The 12,184-nt window shown below is 52.4% G+C and overlaps 1 protein-coding gene across 3 annotated transcripts in view; it reads left to right on the top strand.

The window, feature by feature from the left end:
• Positions 1–10,179, top strand: part of LOC102456958 (L-amino-acid oxidase-like) — a 32,876-nt gene extending 22,697 nt beyond the window's left edge. For all 3 annotated transcript variants that reach the window (XM_075913632.1, XM_014573641.3, XM_075913633.1), the window contains exons 4-7: positions 3,009–3,210; positions 4,369–4,422; positions 6,382–6,512; positions 9,300–10,179. In XM_075913632.1, coding sequence (XP_075769747.1) covers positions 3,009–3,210; positions 4,369–4,422; positions 6,382–6,512; positions 9,300–10,116 — 1,204 coding nt within the window. In that variant the 3' untranslated portion in view covers positions 10,117–10,179. The remainder of the gene's footprint in view (positions 1–3,008; positions 3,211–4,368; positions 4,423–6,381; positions 6,513–9,299) is intronic.
• The last annotated feature ends 2,005 nt before the right edge of the window (positions 10,180–12,184 follow it).

The following is a 12,184-nucleotide window of genomic DNA, read 5'->3' as shown; positions in this document are numbered from 1 at the left end:
GTTCCAGGAAGGAGCTGAGTGCACCCAGGAAGAGCTAGGGGTCCCCGGGGGTACCAGAAGAACAGTGACTCCCCCTCAGAAGGGGGTGCAGACAAACAGCAGAGTGGACACTGCAGTGACCTGAAGAGAGCACTTCACCCAAAGGGAGCACGTCGGAGAGGCGGGTGACTTCCCCACAAGCTGCCCTGCGGGAGTCCTCCGGGCAAAAAAGTGAGAAGTCGTGCGAAAAGTGAATGAACCCGCTACAGACATAAGAGGTGTTAGCAGGGGGGGTAGATAATGCCTAGAGGCACTCTGTTGCTCTCCTTGGGTGTGTCTAGACTGCCGCCGAGTTTTGTCAACGGCGGTAAACCTCATTCTACGAGGAATAACGCCTTTTGTCGACAGTACTGTTGCCAGAAGGCGTGATTGCATCTACACTGTCCTTTGCGTCTACACTGTCCTGTCGACAAAGCGGCTTGCTTTGTCGACAGAACTGGCTGTCGTCTAGATGCTCTTTGTCAACGGAAGCTTTGTCGACAGTAGGGGTGTGTCTAGACTACAGGGTTTTGTCGACAAAAGTGGACTTTTGTTGACAAAACTAGACCTGCGTCTACACTGCCACCGAGTTCTGTCGACATAACGTCGACAGAACTCAGCAGTTTTGTCAACGGCGGTAAACCTCATTCTATGAGGAATAACGTCTTTGACCAAAAGAGTACTGCCAACAGAAGGCGTTATTGCATCTACACTGTCTTCTGCGTCTACACTGTCATATCGACAAAGCGGCTTGCTTTGTCAACAGAACTGGATGTTGTCTACTCGCTCTTTGTTGACAGAAGCATTGTTGACAGTATCTGTCAACAAAACTTCTGTCGACAAAAGCCTGTAGTCTAGACGTACCCAGAATGAGGTTTACCGCTGTTGACAAAACTGCTGAGTTCTGTCGACGTTATGGTGCCAGAACGCAGCGGCAGTGTAGACGCAGGAATAGTTTTGTTGACAAAAGTGGACCCTTAGGGTACGTCTAGATTACGTGCTTTTGTCAACAATTTGGGTGTGTCTAGACTACAGAGTTTTGTTGACAAAAGTGGACTTTTGTCGACAGAACGATACCTACGTCTACACTACCGCTGAGTTCTGTCGACAGAACATCGAAGAATGCAGCAGTTTTGTCGACGGCGGTAAACCTCATTCTACAGCAGTATCTATCAACAAAACTTCTGTCGACAAAGAGCGTCTAGGCGACATCCAGTTCTGTCGACACAGCAAGCCGCTTTGTCGACATGAACAACGGTGTAGACAGTGGACTTTTGTTGACAAAACCCTGTAGTCTAGACACACCCATACAGTCCCTCCCCCTTGGCAACCCTAGAGAAACACTCCCCCCCCCCCCCCAACGTCACACCTCACAATAGAAATGCTAATCCAGGAACCGATCCCTGAGGCCAGTTCCTCTACCCCTCTACCACCGTGACTTCACCGCATCAGCCGTCCCGTCAAAGGCTTCTTCAGGTGCACGGCTACGCGTGTGAGATTTTCCGCCACGTTCCGGCCGCACCCCTCCGCCCTCTGTCATCCCCGACGGCCTTCACACACACGAAGAAATGGACGCCACGCAGCCCTCCCCAAGAGCAGCCCCCAAAATCCCAACCGCGGGGGGCACTTTCACCGCCCTAGATGAACCGTTTCGGGCCGTTCTCACGCAAAAAAAAAATCAGTGAAAACAGACCTCTATGAGGAACTGCCGAGCTGGAATTTGTGGGCCAATTTCGCCATCCCGAAACAGGGACTGGTTCTCCCAGTGCAAGAGGTAATTCCCATTCAGAAATTACTCTCCCTGTCTCATCCGCCACACCCACACTAATTGGATTCGCCCTGAGTTTTCTAGCAGAGCGCCCCGAGGATTGGTTCTGGGACCAGTTTTGTGAAGGAACTGAAGGAGGGGATGGATTGCACCCTCAGCAAGTTTGCAGATGACACTAAGCTGGGGGGAGGGGTAGATACGCTGGAGGGCAGGGAAGGGTCCAGAGTGACCTGGACAGATTAGAGGATTGGGCCAAAAGAAATCTGATGAGGTTCAACAAGGACAAGTGCAGAGTCCTGCCCTTGGGACGGAAGAATCCCAAGCATTGGTACAGGCTGGGGACCGACTGGCTGAGCGGCAGTTCTGCAGAAAAGGACCCTGGGGATTGCAATGGATGAGAAGCTGGAGATGAGTCACCAGGGCGCCCTTGTAGCCAAGAAGGCGAATGGCATATTAGGTGCATTAAGAGGAGCGTTGCCAGCAGATCCAGAGATGTCATTATTCCCCTTTATTCGGCTCTGGGGAGGCCACATCTGGAGTATTGTGTCCAGTTTTGGGCCCCCCACTACAAAAAGGACGTGGGCGCATTGGAGAGGGTCCAGCGGAGGGCGACCAAAATAATTCGGGGGCTGGAGCACATGATCTACAAGGAGAGACTGAGGGATTTGGGTCTGTTTAGTCTGCAGAAGCGAAGAGTGAGGGGGGATTTGAGAGCAGCCTTCAACTCCCTGAAGGGGGGTGCCAAAGAGGATGGAGAGAGGCTGTTCTCAGTAGTGACAGATGCAGAACAAGGAGCAATGGGCTCAAGTTGCGGTGGGAGAGGTCCAGGTTGGACATTAGGAAAAACGATTTCCTGAGGCGGGTGGGGAAGCGCTGGAATGGGTTCCCTAGGGAAGTAGTGGAGTCTCCGTCCCTAGAGGTGTTTAAGTCGCGGCTGGACCAAGCCCTGGCCGGGTTGATTTAGTTGGGATTGGTCCTGCCTAGAGCAGGGGGCTGGACTTGACCTTCTGAGGTCTCTGTAGTTCTGAGTCCACACTGCCATCTCTGTACCCTTCCTTTTTTTTCCCCCTTACGGCCTCTGAGGAAGTGAGTTGTCACTCACGAAAGCGTCTTCCCTGCTCCATGTGTTGCTCTTTATAATCCCGCCGGACTCCTTGTGGCTCTTGGGGAGAGAGACCGGCCCGGCGGAAACCTCCCTTCTGACGCTTTCTCCTTCCTTCAGGATTGTGCATGAATTTATCCACCAGTACAAACTTCCGCTGAGCCCGTTCTACGGCAGCAACGACAACACCTGGTATCTGGTGAACAACGTCCGGGCCAGGCATATCGACGTGGAGCAAGACCCCGACGTCTTGGAGTACCCGGTGCTTCCCTCGGAGAAGGGCAAATCCGCCACCGCGCTTTATAATCAGACGCTGGATACGGTACGGACGCGGGCACGGGGGTGATGTCGCGAGCCAGCCTGCACGCGGAGGCTACGTCTGCACGACGCGTTTCCTCGGCAAAAAATATGCTAATGAGGGACTCCTTTGCACGAAGCGTGATCTCCTTTGCACGAGTCCCGGTCTCATTTGCATATTTTCTGCCAATCCATTTTCACACCGGGGTTTTTGCACGAAAACAAGCCACGGGGACTTTTTTTGTGTGCAAACCCCCTTTTTCCACAAGATCCTTATGCCCCCAAAAAGGATCTTGCGGAAAAAGGGGGTTTTGCACAGAAAGAAAACGTCCCCATGCGAGGGACAACCTCGCCAGCGGGCGCTTAGGAATACGTGGGGGGCTGCCCCACGCCGGAGTGGGGTGCGCCGGTCCCCCGGCAGGGTGAGTGGAAGAAAGTGCCCCCCCAGAATGGAAGCACAGACATGGGATCGCTGCCAACATCAGGCCATGGGAGACGATTAAGTGGTAATGAGGCGATTAGGTGCCAGGGATTAAGCCGGGTGTGTTCACACTGATCACTGGTGCAAGAAGCCAAGAGACACCGCGGTGAGGAAATTCTGAGCCTAGGAGTGCTGGGGCGGTGGCCTGACGAGCCGGGCACTAATTAAGCAACGTCTCTGAGGCCGTTGAGCGCCTACAAGCCGCGTTCGGCTAGTGGGGCTCGGCCGGAAGGCCCTCACCACTTGGGTGCTATGAAAGATGAAAATACTCTTCTTGGCACCTTCTGGCATGTCTTGTGCCGGAGAAAATGCAGAAGAAATCCAAAACTGTTCATCCCCCGTTGCCAATGGGATGGAACTAGGAGGGTCGCCAAATTATATTAATAGGCCGTAGTAAAGTAATTCGGAAGAAGTATTTCTTCACTCAGTGCACAGTCTACCTGTGGAACTCCTCGCCACAGGAGGATGTGAAGATCAGGAGCTCAAAAAAGAGCTACATACACTCATGGAGGTTAGCTCCAGCAATACCGTGGGCAGACAGGACACAGGGATCGATGGCTTTGACCCCGTCAGGCTGTTCTTACGGCACGCGTCCCAAGATACTGTCTGTAGGTACACGGTGGCAAATTGGGAACACCACCGATCTGCAAAGGGACAGGCCCGGCTGTGGCTCACACGACTGCTTTGTTGCTTGCTCCCCAGGTGACTACGGACTGCAGGGCTTTGAAAGAGAAATACGACTCCTTTACCATCAAGGTAATTGATGCCGGCCGGTCGGCTGGTGCCTTTCACCTCATCCCCCTAAGCCTTCCTTCCTACGGAAGGAGGCATCACGTCCGAATCCCCCTAGGCCAGCCCAACCAGACGTCATCCCAACTAGCCGTACGATATGAGGGGGATTAATTTAGCGACAGCTACTCCCGAGAGAGATCTGGGAGTCATGGCGGCGAGCTCTCCGAAAACGTTGCGCATCGGCCGTCACAAAAGCAACCAGCATGTTAGGAATCATTAAAAAACGGGATCGAGAAGAAGACAGAAAATCTCGTCTTGCTTCTCTATAAAACCACGGGACGCCCACAGCTGGAATCCTGCAGACAGATGTGGCTGCCCCATCTTACCGGTTTGAGTTTTCCTCGATGATGGGTCAGGAGTTCTTTCTCCCATCCCCGGGAATACCAAAACCGTCTGCTGCCTCGATTCGTCGGCAAGAAAGTCTCCTGCCTACTCGAACCGTGCTTTCTGCCTCCAAGCGATTTTGATCCTCTGTTTTGGGCTGGGGCCAGGTTAGGCACTAGAGACCCTTGCATTCCCTCCTGGCTGAGTGCAGGAGAGGAACAAGCCCCTCTGGTTTAAATGAGTCGTCCCCTCGACGCTGCCTCCCTGGTGACTAATTTTTACCACAGGTAAAAATATGTTAGTCCTTAAATAATACCCCAGCATGCACCTTGCCACGGTTATGACTTGAGAAAATTGTGACTTTGCTGCAGCGGCCGTACATGGGCCTCTTCATTGCTACATATTCATTCACGTGGCGCACCGTTAACCTGTGGAACTCCTTGCCAGAGGACGCAGTGGAGACCAGGCCTTGAACAGAGTTCAAAAAAGAGCGGGATACGTTCAGGGAGGTTAGCTTCATCAAATGACTGTTAGCCAGGATAGGCAGAGAGGGTGTTCCTCGCTTCTTTGTGCCTGGAAATGGGCGACAGAGGAGGGTCACTTGCTGAATCCCTGTTCTATTCTCTCCCTCTGGAGCACCTGGCATTGGCCACTGTGGGCAGACAGGACACTGGGTGTCTGGCTGTTCAGATATTCATCGGTTTTTCTTATATAAGTAGCTTATAAGATGTTTTAATTATCATTAAAAGTGAGTCGTCCCCTCTGACACCTACACTAACGAGAAGATCGACCCTCCAGAGGGTCGATCTAGACCCCCAAATTGAAAACCAAAGCCCTTAGCAACTCACAAATCTATACAGGCTCGTGAGCTTTTGTGGGTAAAACCCGCTTCCTCAGATGAGTTGGAAACCAAGAGAGGTATCTAGCAGCCGAAGCAGCTGTCAAGGGTAGGACCCGTAGTAATGCGACTGATGAAGTGGGAGAGATGCGTCCTATTCGTCGCATTTGATGTGAACATGCGGATGTTAAAGGCAGGGGAAATTGGCTGTGTAATGCGCCAGCCAGGGTATTCTGGCCCAGGGTCACTGGGTCAAACTTGCAGATGACTTTCCGTTCCGCAGTCTCTCTCTGTAAGGGTACGTCTACCCAGCAAAGTTATTTCGAAATAACAGCCGTTATTTCGAAATACCGTTCCTAGCGTCGACACAAGCCAACTGCTGTTTCGAAATTAATTCGAAAGAATGGAGGGCTTCTTTTGAAATGGGTAAACCTCCTTCCACGAGGAATTGCTTTTTCGAAATAAGCGCTGTATAGACGCGTTATTTCGAAATAAGCACTGTATAGACGCGTTATTTCAAAATAACTATTTCGAAATTAGATATTTCGAAATAACGCTGTAGAGTAGACATACCCTTGTTGGTGTGTGACATCCCTTTTGTAGAAGGATAGTTGCTTAGTTCGTCAGGTGTGAGATGCGAGATGTTCGCAAAGCGTTTTTGCGCCCACGGCGGGGTCATCTACCTGACAGATCCCGAATAATTCCTTCGTGCATTGGAACTGAAATCCTGGCCTTTCAACCCTGCCTCTCTTCCCGACCAGGAATATTTGATTAAAGAAGGCAAATTAAGTCGAGGAGCCGTTAACATGATCGGCGACCTGATGAATTTAGACGGCGGCTTTCACGTGTCTTTCCTTTACTCGCTCATGGACCATGTGGCATTCCAGCAAGGGTAAGCCAAAGCAAAATCTTTCCTCCCTTGTTGCAGACGGGGAGGAACGTGTATCTCGAAGCAGGCACCAGGGAGCAGAGCTTCCTTAGTGGATGTCTCTAGCCATGCCGGGCAGGGGACACGTTCACGAGGCATTACTGAAAGTGGCCGTCTGGGGGCTCTCGTTGGGAATTCAGTCATGAACTTCTGACCGAGAGTGTCTGTAATACCGATGTGGGTCCACCCCTCTGGTCTCTCGAGGGAACCTTTGGTTTAATAGGCAGCAGGTTGAAAGCAAACCAAAGGACGTTTTTCTTCATGCACTATGCCGTCAACCTGTGGAACTCCTCGCCGCAGGATGCTGTGACGGCCAGGACTTTAACAGGCTTCAAAAAAGCACTGGGATAGGTCCATCAAGATGGGCAGGGCTAGTATCTCCAGTTTCTGTTTGTCAGAGGCTGGGAATCAGCGACAGGGGAGGGATCATGTGAGGCGTCCCCATTCTGTTCACTCCCTCTGGGGCACCTGGCGTTGGCCACTGTCGGCAGACCCCTCAGTCCGAGGTCTGCAGATAGCCACAGACAGACCGTCCAGGACACAAGAATCAACTCGTCACCTTCAAAGATGGGATTTTAATTACAAAACAAAAGATAAACTTGAGAACGCATCCTTGATTGCTAGATGTGACAGAGCAACCAAGGAAAACAAATTAAAACCCAGAGTCAAGTCTCTGGGTGCAAGGTTTTGATGATAAATGGAGAGAGGAGGCAGAGAATCGCACAGAGCCATTCAAACCAAACCTCACAAGAAAGCAAAATGATCCCGAACGCAACTGAATTTACTTTTCCCTCTTACCTGGGGTGTGTCTAGACGACCGGGTTTTGTCGAAAAAGGTGGATGTTTGTCAACAAAACTAGACCTGTGTCTACACTACCACCGAGTCCTGTCGACAGTTTTGTCGACAGCGGTAAACCTCATTCTTCGAGGAATAACACCTTTTGTTGACGAAGTTCTGTCACCAGAAAGCATTATTGCATCTACACTGTCCTTTGCGTCTACACTGTTATGTCGACAAAGCGGCTTGCTTTGTCGACGGAACTGGCTGTCGTCTAGACGCTCTTTGTTGACAGAAGCTTTGTCAACAGTAGGTGTGTGTCTAAGGGTGTGTCTAGACTACAGAGTTTTGTCGACAAAAGTGGACTTTTGTCGACAAAACTATACCTGCATCTACACTACCGCTGAGTTCTGTCGACATAACGTCGACAGAACTCAGCAGTTTTGTCGACGCTGGTAAACCTCATTTTACGAGGCATAACGCCTTCTGTCGACAGAGTTCTGTCGACAGAAGGTGTTATTGCATGTAAACTGTCCTTGCGTCTACACTGCCATGTCGACAAAGCAGCTTGCTTTGTCAACAGAACTGAATGTAGTGTAGACGCTCTTTGTCGACAGAAGCTTTGTCGACAGTATCTGTCGACAAAACTTCTGTCGACAAAACTCTGTAGTCTAGACGTACCCTTAGTGACAGGGTTTTGTCGACAAAGGTGGACTTTTGTCGACAAAACTAGACCTGCGTCTACACTTCCACCGAGTTCTGTTGTCATAACTTTGACAGAACTTGCCAGTTTTGTCGATGGCGGTAAACCTCATTCGATGAGGAATAACTCCTTTTGTTGACAGAGTTCTGTCTCCAGGAGACGTTATTACATCTACACTGTCCTTTGAGTCTACACTCTCATGTCCACAAAGTGGCTTGCTTTTTTGACTGAACTAGATGTCGTCTAGACGCTCTTTGTCAACAGAAGCTTTGTTAACAGTATGGATATGTCTACACTACAGGCTTTTGTCGACAGAAGTTTCGTCGACAGATACTGTTGACAAAGCTTCTATTGACAAACAGCATCTAGACGACATCCAGTTCTGTAGACAAAGCAAGCCGCTTTGTTGACATGACAGTGTAGACGCAAAAGACAGTGTAGATGCAATAACGCCTTCTGTCAACAGAACTCTGGCGACAAAAGGCGTTATTCCTCGTAGAATGAGGTTTACAACTGTTGACAAAACTGCTGAGTTCTGTCGACATTGTGTCGACAGAACTCAGTGGCAGTGTAGACACAGGTATCGTTTTGTCGACAAAAGTGAACTTTTGTCGACAGCACCCTGTAGTCTAGACACATCCTATCTGTCGACAAAACGTCTGTCGACAAAAGCCTGTAGTCTAGACATACCCATACTGTCAACGAAGCTTCTGTTGACAAAGAGCGTCTAGACGACATCCAGTTCTGAAGACAAAGCAAGCCGCTTTGTTGACATGACAGTGTAGACGCAAAGGACAGTGTAGCTGCAAAAACGCCTTCTGGCGACAGAACTCTGGCGACAAAAGTTGTTGTTCCTCGTCGAACGAGGTTTACCGCCGTCGACAAAACTGCCGCGTTCTGTCGACAGAATTCGGCGGCAGCGTAGACGCAGGTCTAGTTTTGTCGACAAAACCCTGTCGTCTAGACACACCCAAAGCAAGCAGGCAGGGAATCTCTATCCAATTCAAATTTCAACCCTCTAACTCGAATGGTTCTCCAGGCCCCAGGGCTGACACCTTTGCTAGGTACCTGAGTTAACCCCTTAGTCACCGAGTGCTAGTCAGCTCTCCCCCTGTTCATGACAGTCCCTGTCAGTTCAAATTAGCTAGACCCGCTCATTCGAACCCTGGAAGCCACTTCGATCTTCCTCTGTAGTGTAGACGTACCCTCAGAGACCTGCAATTCTTCCACCGTCCTCTTCCCTCCTTTCCTTCCTCATCTTTTCTTTCAGGCTTGACGAGATCACCGGGGGCTTCGATAAACTCCCAGAGGCGTTCTATCGGTCTTTGAAGAGAGACATCCGATTCCAGGCCCCGGTGGTGAGGATAATACAAGACGGCGACGGAGTGAGGGTGTTCTACCACAAGCCGCACGCCCCGCTGCCTTTGTCGGAGACGGCCGACTACGTCCTGGTGGCCACCGCGGCCAAAGCCGTCCGGCTCATTAAGTTCTCCCCGCCTCTGTCACCCAGCAAGACCCGGGCCCTGCGCTCTGTCCACTTCTCGAAGGACGTGAAGATTTTTCTGGCCTGCCGGAAGCGGTTCTGGGAGCTGGACGGGATCTTCGGCGGGAAGTCGGTCACGGGCCACCCGGCCCGAAACATCTACTACCCCAGCCACAATTTCTCCAGCGGGGTGGGGGTGGTGCTGGCGTCCTACACGGTGGATGACGACGCAGACTTCTTCAACTCCCTCAGTGACGAGATGTGCGCGGACCTGGTGCGCGAGGACCTGGCCAAAATCCACCAGCTGCCCAAGAGCTACGTCCAGAAGGTCTGCGACAAACACGTAGTCAAGAAATGGGGCCAAGACAAGTATTCGATGGGCGCCTACGTCTCCTTGACCCCCTACCAGTTCACTGACTTCGCCGCGGCGCTGCACCAGAACGAAGGGAGGGTCTACTTCGCCGGGGAGTACACCGCCCAACAACACGGCTGGATCGACACGGCCATGAAAGCCGGCCTCAGGGCGGCCAGGGACATCCACCAGGCCGTGGGCACGTCCCCCAGCTGGTCCCAGAGCGAGAGGAAGGGAAATGAACTGCTGTAACGGGGGTGGCAGGAAGGGGGATTAAAAACAATCGAGCGGGGTATTAAAAACGGTTCTGCTAATCTTCGAGTGTCATTATTTAATAAAAGTTATTTATTAGTTCCCATGATAGAAGAACTAGAGGACACCCAATGAAATTAATGGGGAGCAGGTTTAAAACTAATACAAGAAAGTTCTTCTTCACGCAGTGCACAGTCAACCTGTGGAACTGCTTGCCAGGGTGTGTTCACCTCGATACTGATGCAAGAAGCCAAGAGACGCGGGCTTGGGAAACGCCAGGCCTAGAGGAACGCCTGACGCGCCGGGCGCTAATTAAGCAACGTCTCGGAGGCCGTCGCGCGCCTACGAGCCACGTTCGGTTATCGGGGCCAGGTCAGCAGGCCCCCGCCACGTGGGTGAGGTGGTTCTGTGTGCGGGCAAGCCGGTGCATCCGGCCCCGCGGCCGAAGGGCCCATGTCGCCGCCCAGACCTCCCTCCCGCCCGGGCGCCCCCTCCTCAGCACCCCTACCTGCCCCAGCGCCCCTTCTCCACCCAACACACCGGGCACCCCAAGACCTCGGGGATTTCTTCCACCGCTTTATGCTGGCCCGGACATTGTGGCCGTAGGAGGCACCCGTTCGGGGAGGCCAGTCTCCAGCCCCACCCCTTCAGGCTTAAGCCCCACCCCTTCTGGATTAAGACCCGCCTCCTTCTGTCCTCAGCCCCGCCCGTTCTATCTTAAGACCCATCCCTTCTATCTTAAGCCCCGCCCCTTCTGTTTTAAAACCCATCCCTTCTATCTTAAGCCCCGCCCCTTCTGTCTTAAGTCTTGCCTCTTCTGTCTTAAGCCCCACCCCTTCTGTCTTAAACCCTGTCCCTTCTGTCTTAAGCCCCACCCCGTCTATCCTAAAACCCGCCCCTTCTGTTTTAAGATCTATCTGTTCTGTGGTAAGCCCCGCCCCTTCTGCTATAAGCCCCGCCCCTTCTATCTTAAGCCCCACCCCTTCTGTCTTAAGCCCCGCTCCTTCTGTTTTAAAACCCACCCATTCTGACTTAAGCTCTGCCCCTTCTGTTTTAAGCCCCGCCCCTTCTGTTTTAAGCCCCGCCCCTTCTAGCTTAAGCCCTGCCCCTTCTGTTTTAAAACCCTCCTGTTCTGTCATAAGCCCCACCCCTTCTACTCCCCGCCAGAGCCCAGAGAGCTCCGCCCCTCATGCATGCTGGCCTCCCGCCCTAGGCATGGTCCCCTCAGCCCCAGGGTTGCAGGGTGGGTGTGTGGGCAGTAAAGCTCCTGCGCTCCCCCTCCCCTCCACCCCGCATGCCTGGCCACTGTGTCCCAGAAGGGCTACCGTAGTGCTGAGGGCCAGGGCCTGCTCCGGGACTCGGTGGTCCTGTCAAGGACCGTGTCTCGTTCACGGCGAAGTCGGCCCGACCGACGGGACCTCTGTGGACTTCGTTAAGCGACGACTCTCCCCGTGGCTGGAATTTTTTAATGGCATGGGAACACACGTCGGGAGAAGACGATTTCACGTTTTGGAGGCGGGGGGGAGGAAAGTGTGCAGGGAGGGTCCCTCGTGCATGCAGCCACGCTGTGAAAACCCCCCCAGCTGCGTCGAGAGGACTGTTTCCAATATCATCGGCCATCCCTCTTCCTGCCTGGCGCGTCTGGCCTCTTGTCCGGTTGAAGGATCACACCGTTTTCTCCTGGGTGGCTGTTTAATGTGTGGCCCGGTCGGGTATCTATCCCTCCCTTGTGGCCCGTTTCCAGACAAACAGAGGCCAGAGACGCCGTTCCTATCCATCCCATTGATGGTCCTAACCTCCGTGAATCTCTCTAGCTCTTTTTTTGAACCCTGTTCCAGCCCTGGTCTTCCCCACATCCTGTGGCGAGGAGTTCCACAGGTTGGCTGTGCGCTGCGTGAAGAAAACCTTCCTTTGGTTTGTTTTAAACCTGCTGCCTGTTCATTTCATTGGGTGAGCCCTCGTTCTTGTGAGGAGTTCATAGCACTTTTTTATTTACTTTCTCCACACCAGTCATGATTTTGTAAATTTTTATCCTATCCCCTCCCGCTCCCCAACCGTCTCTTTTCCA

This window comes from Pelodiscus sinensis, chromosome 32 (assembly GCF_049634645.1).
Source record: "Pelodiscus sinensis isolate JC-2024 chromosome 32, ASM4963464v1, whole genome shotgun sequence".
Taxonomy (NCBI): Eukaryota; Metazoa; Chordata; order Testudines; family Trionychidae; genus Pelodiscus; species Pelodiscus sinensis.
Note: the sequence above shows the minus strand (reverse complement) of the source record. Positions and strands in the feature narration are given on the sequence as shown.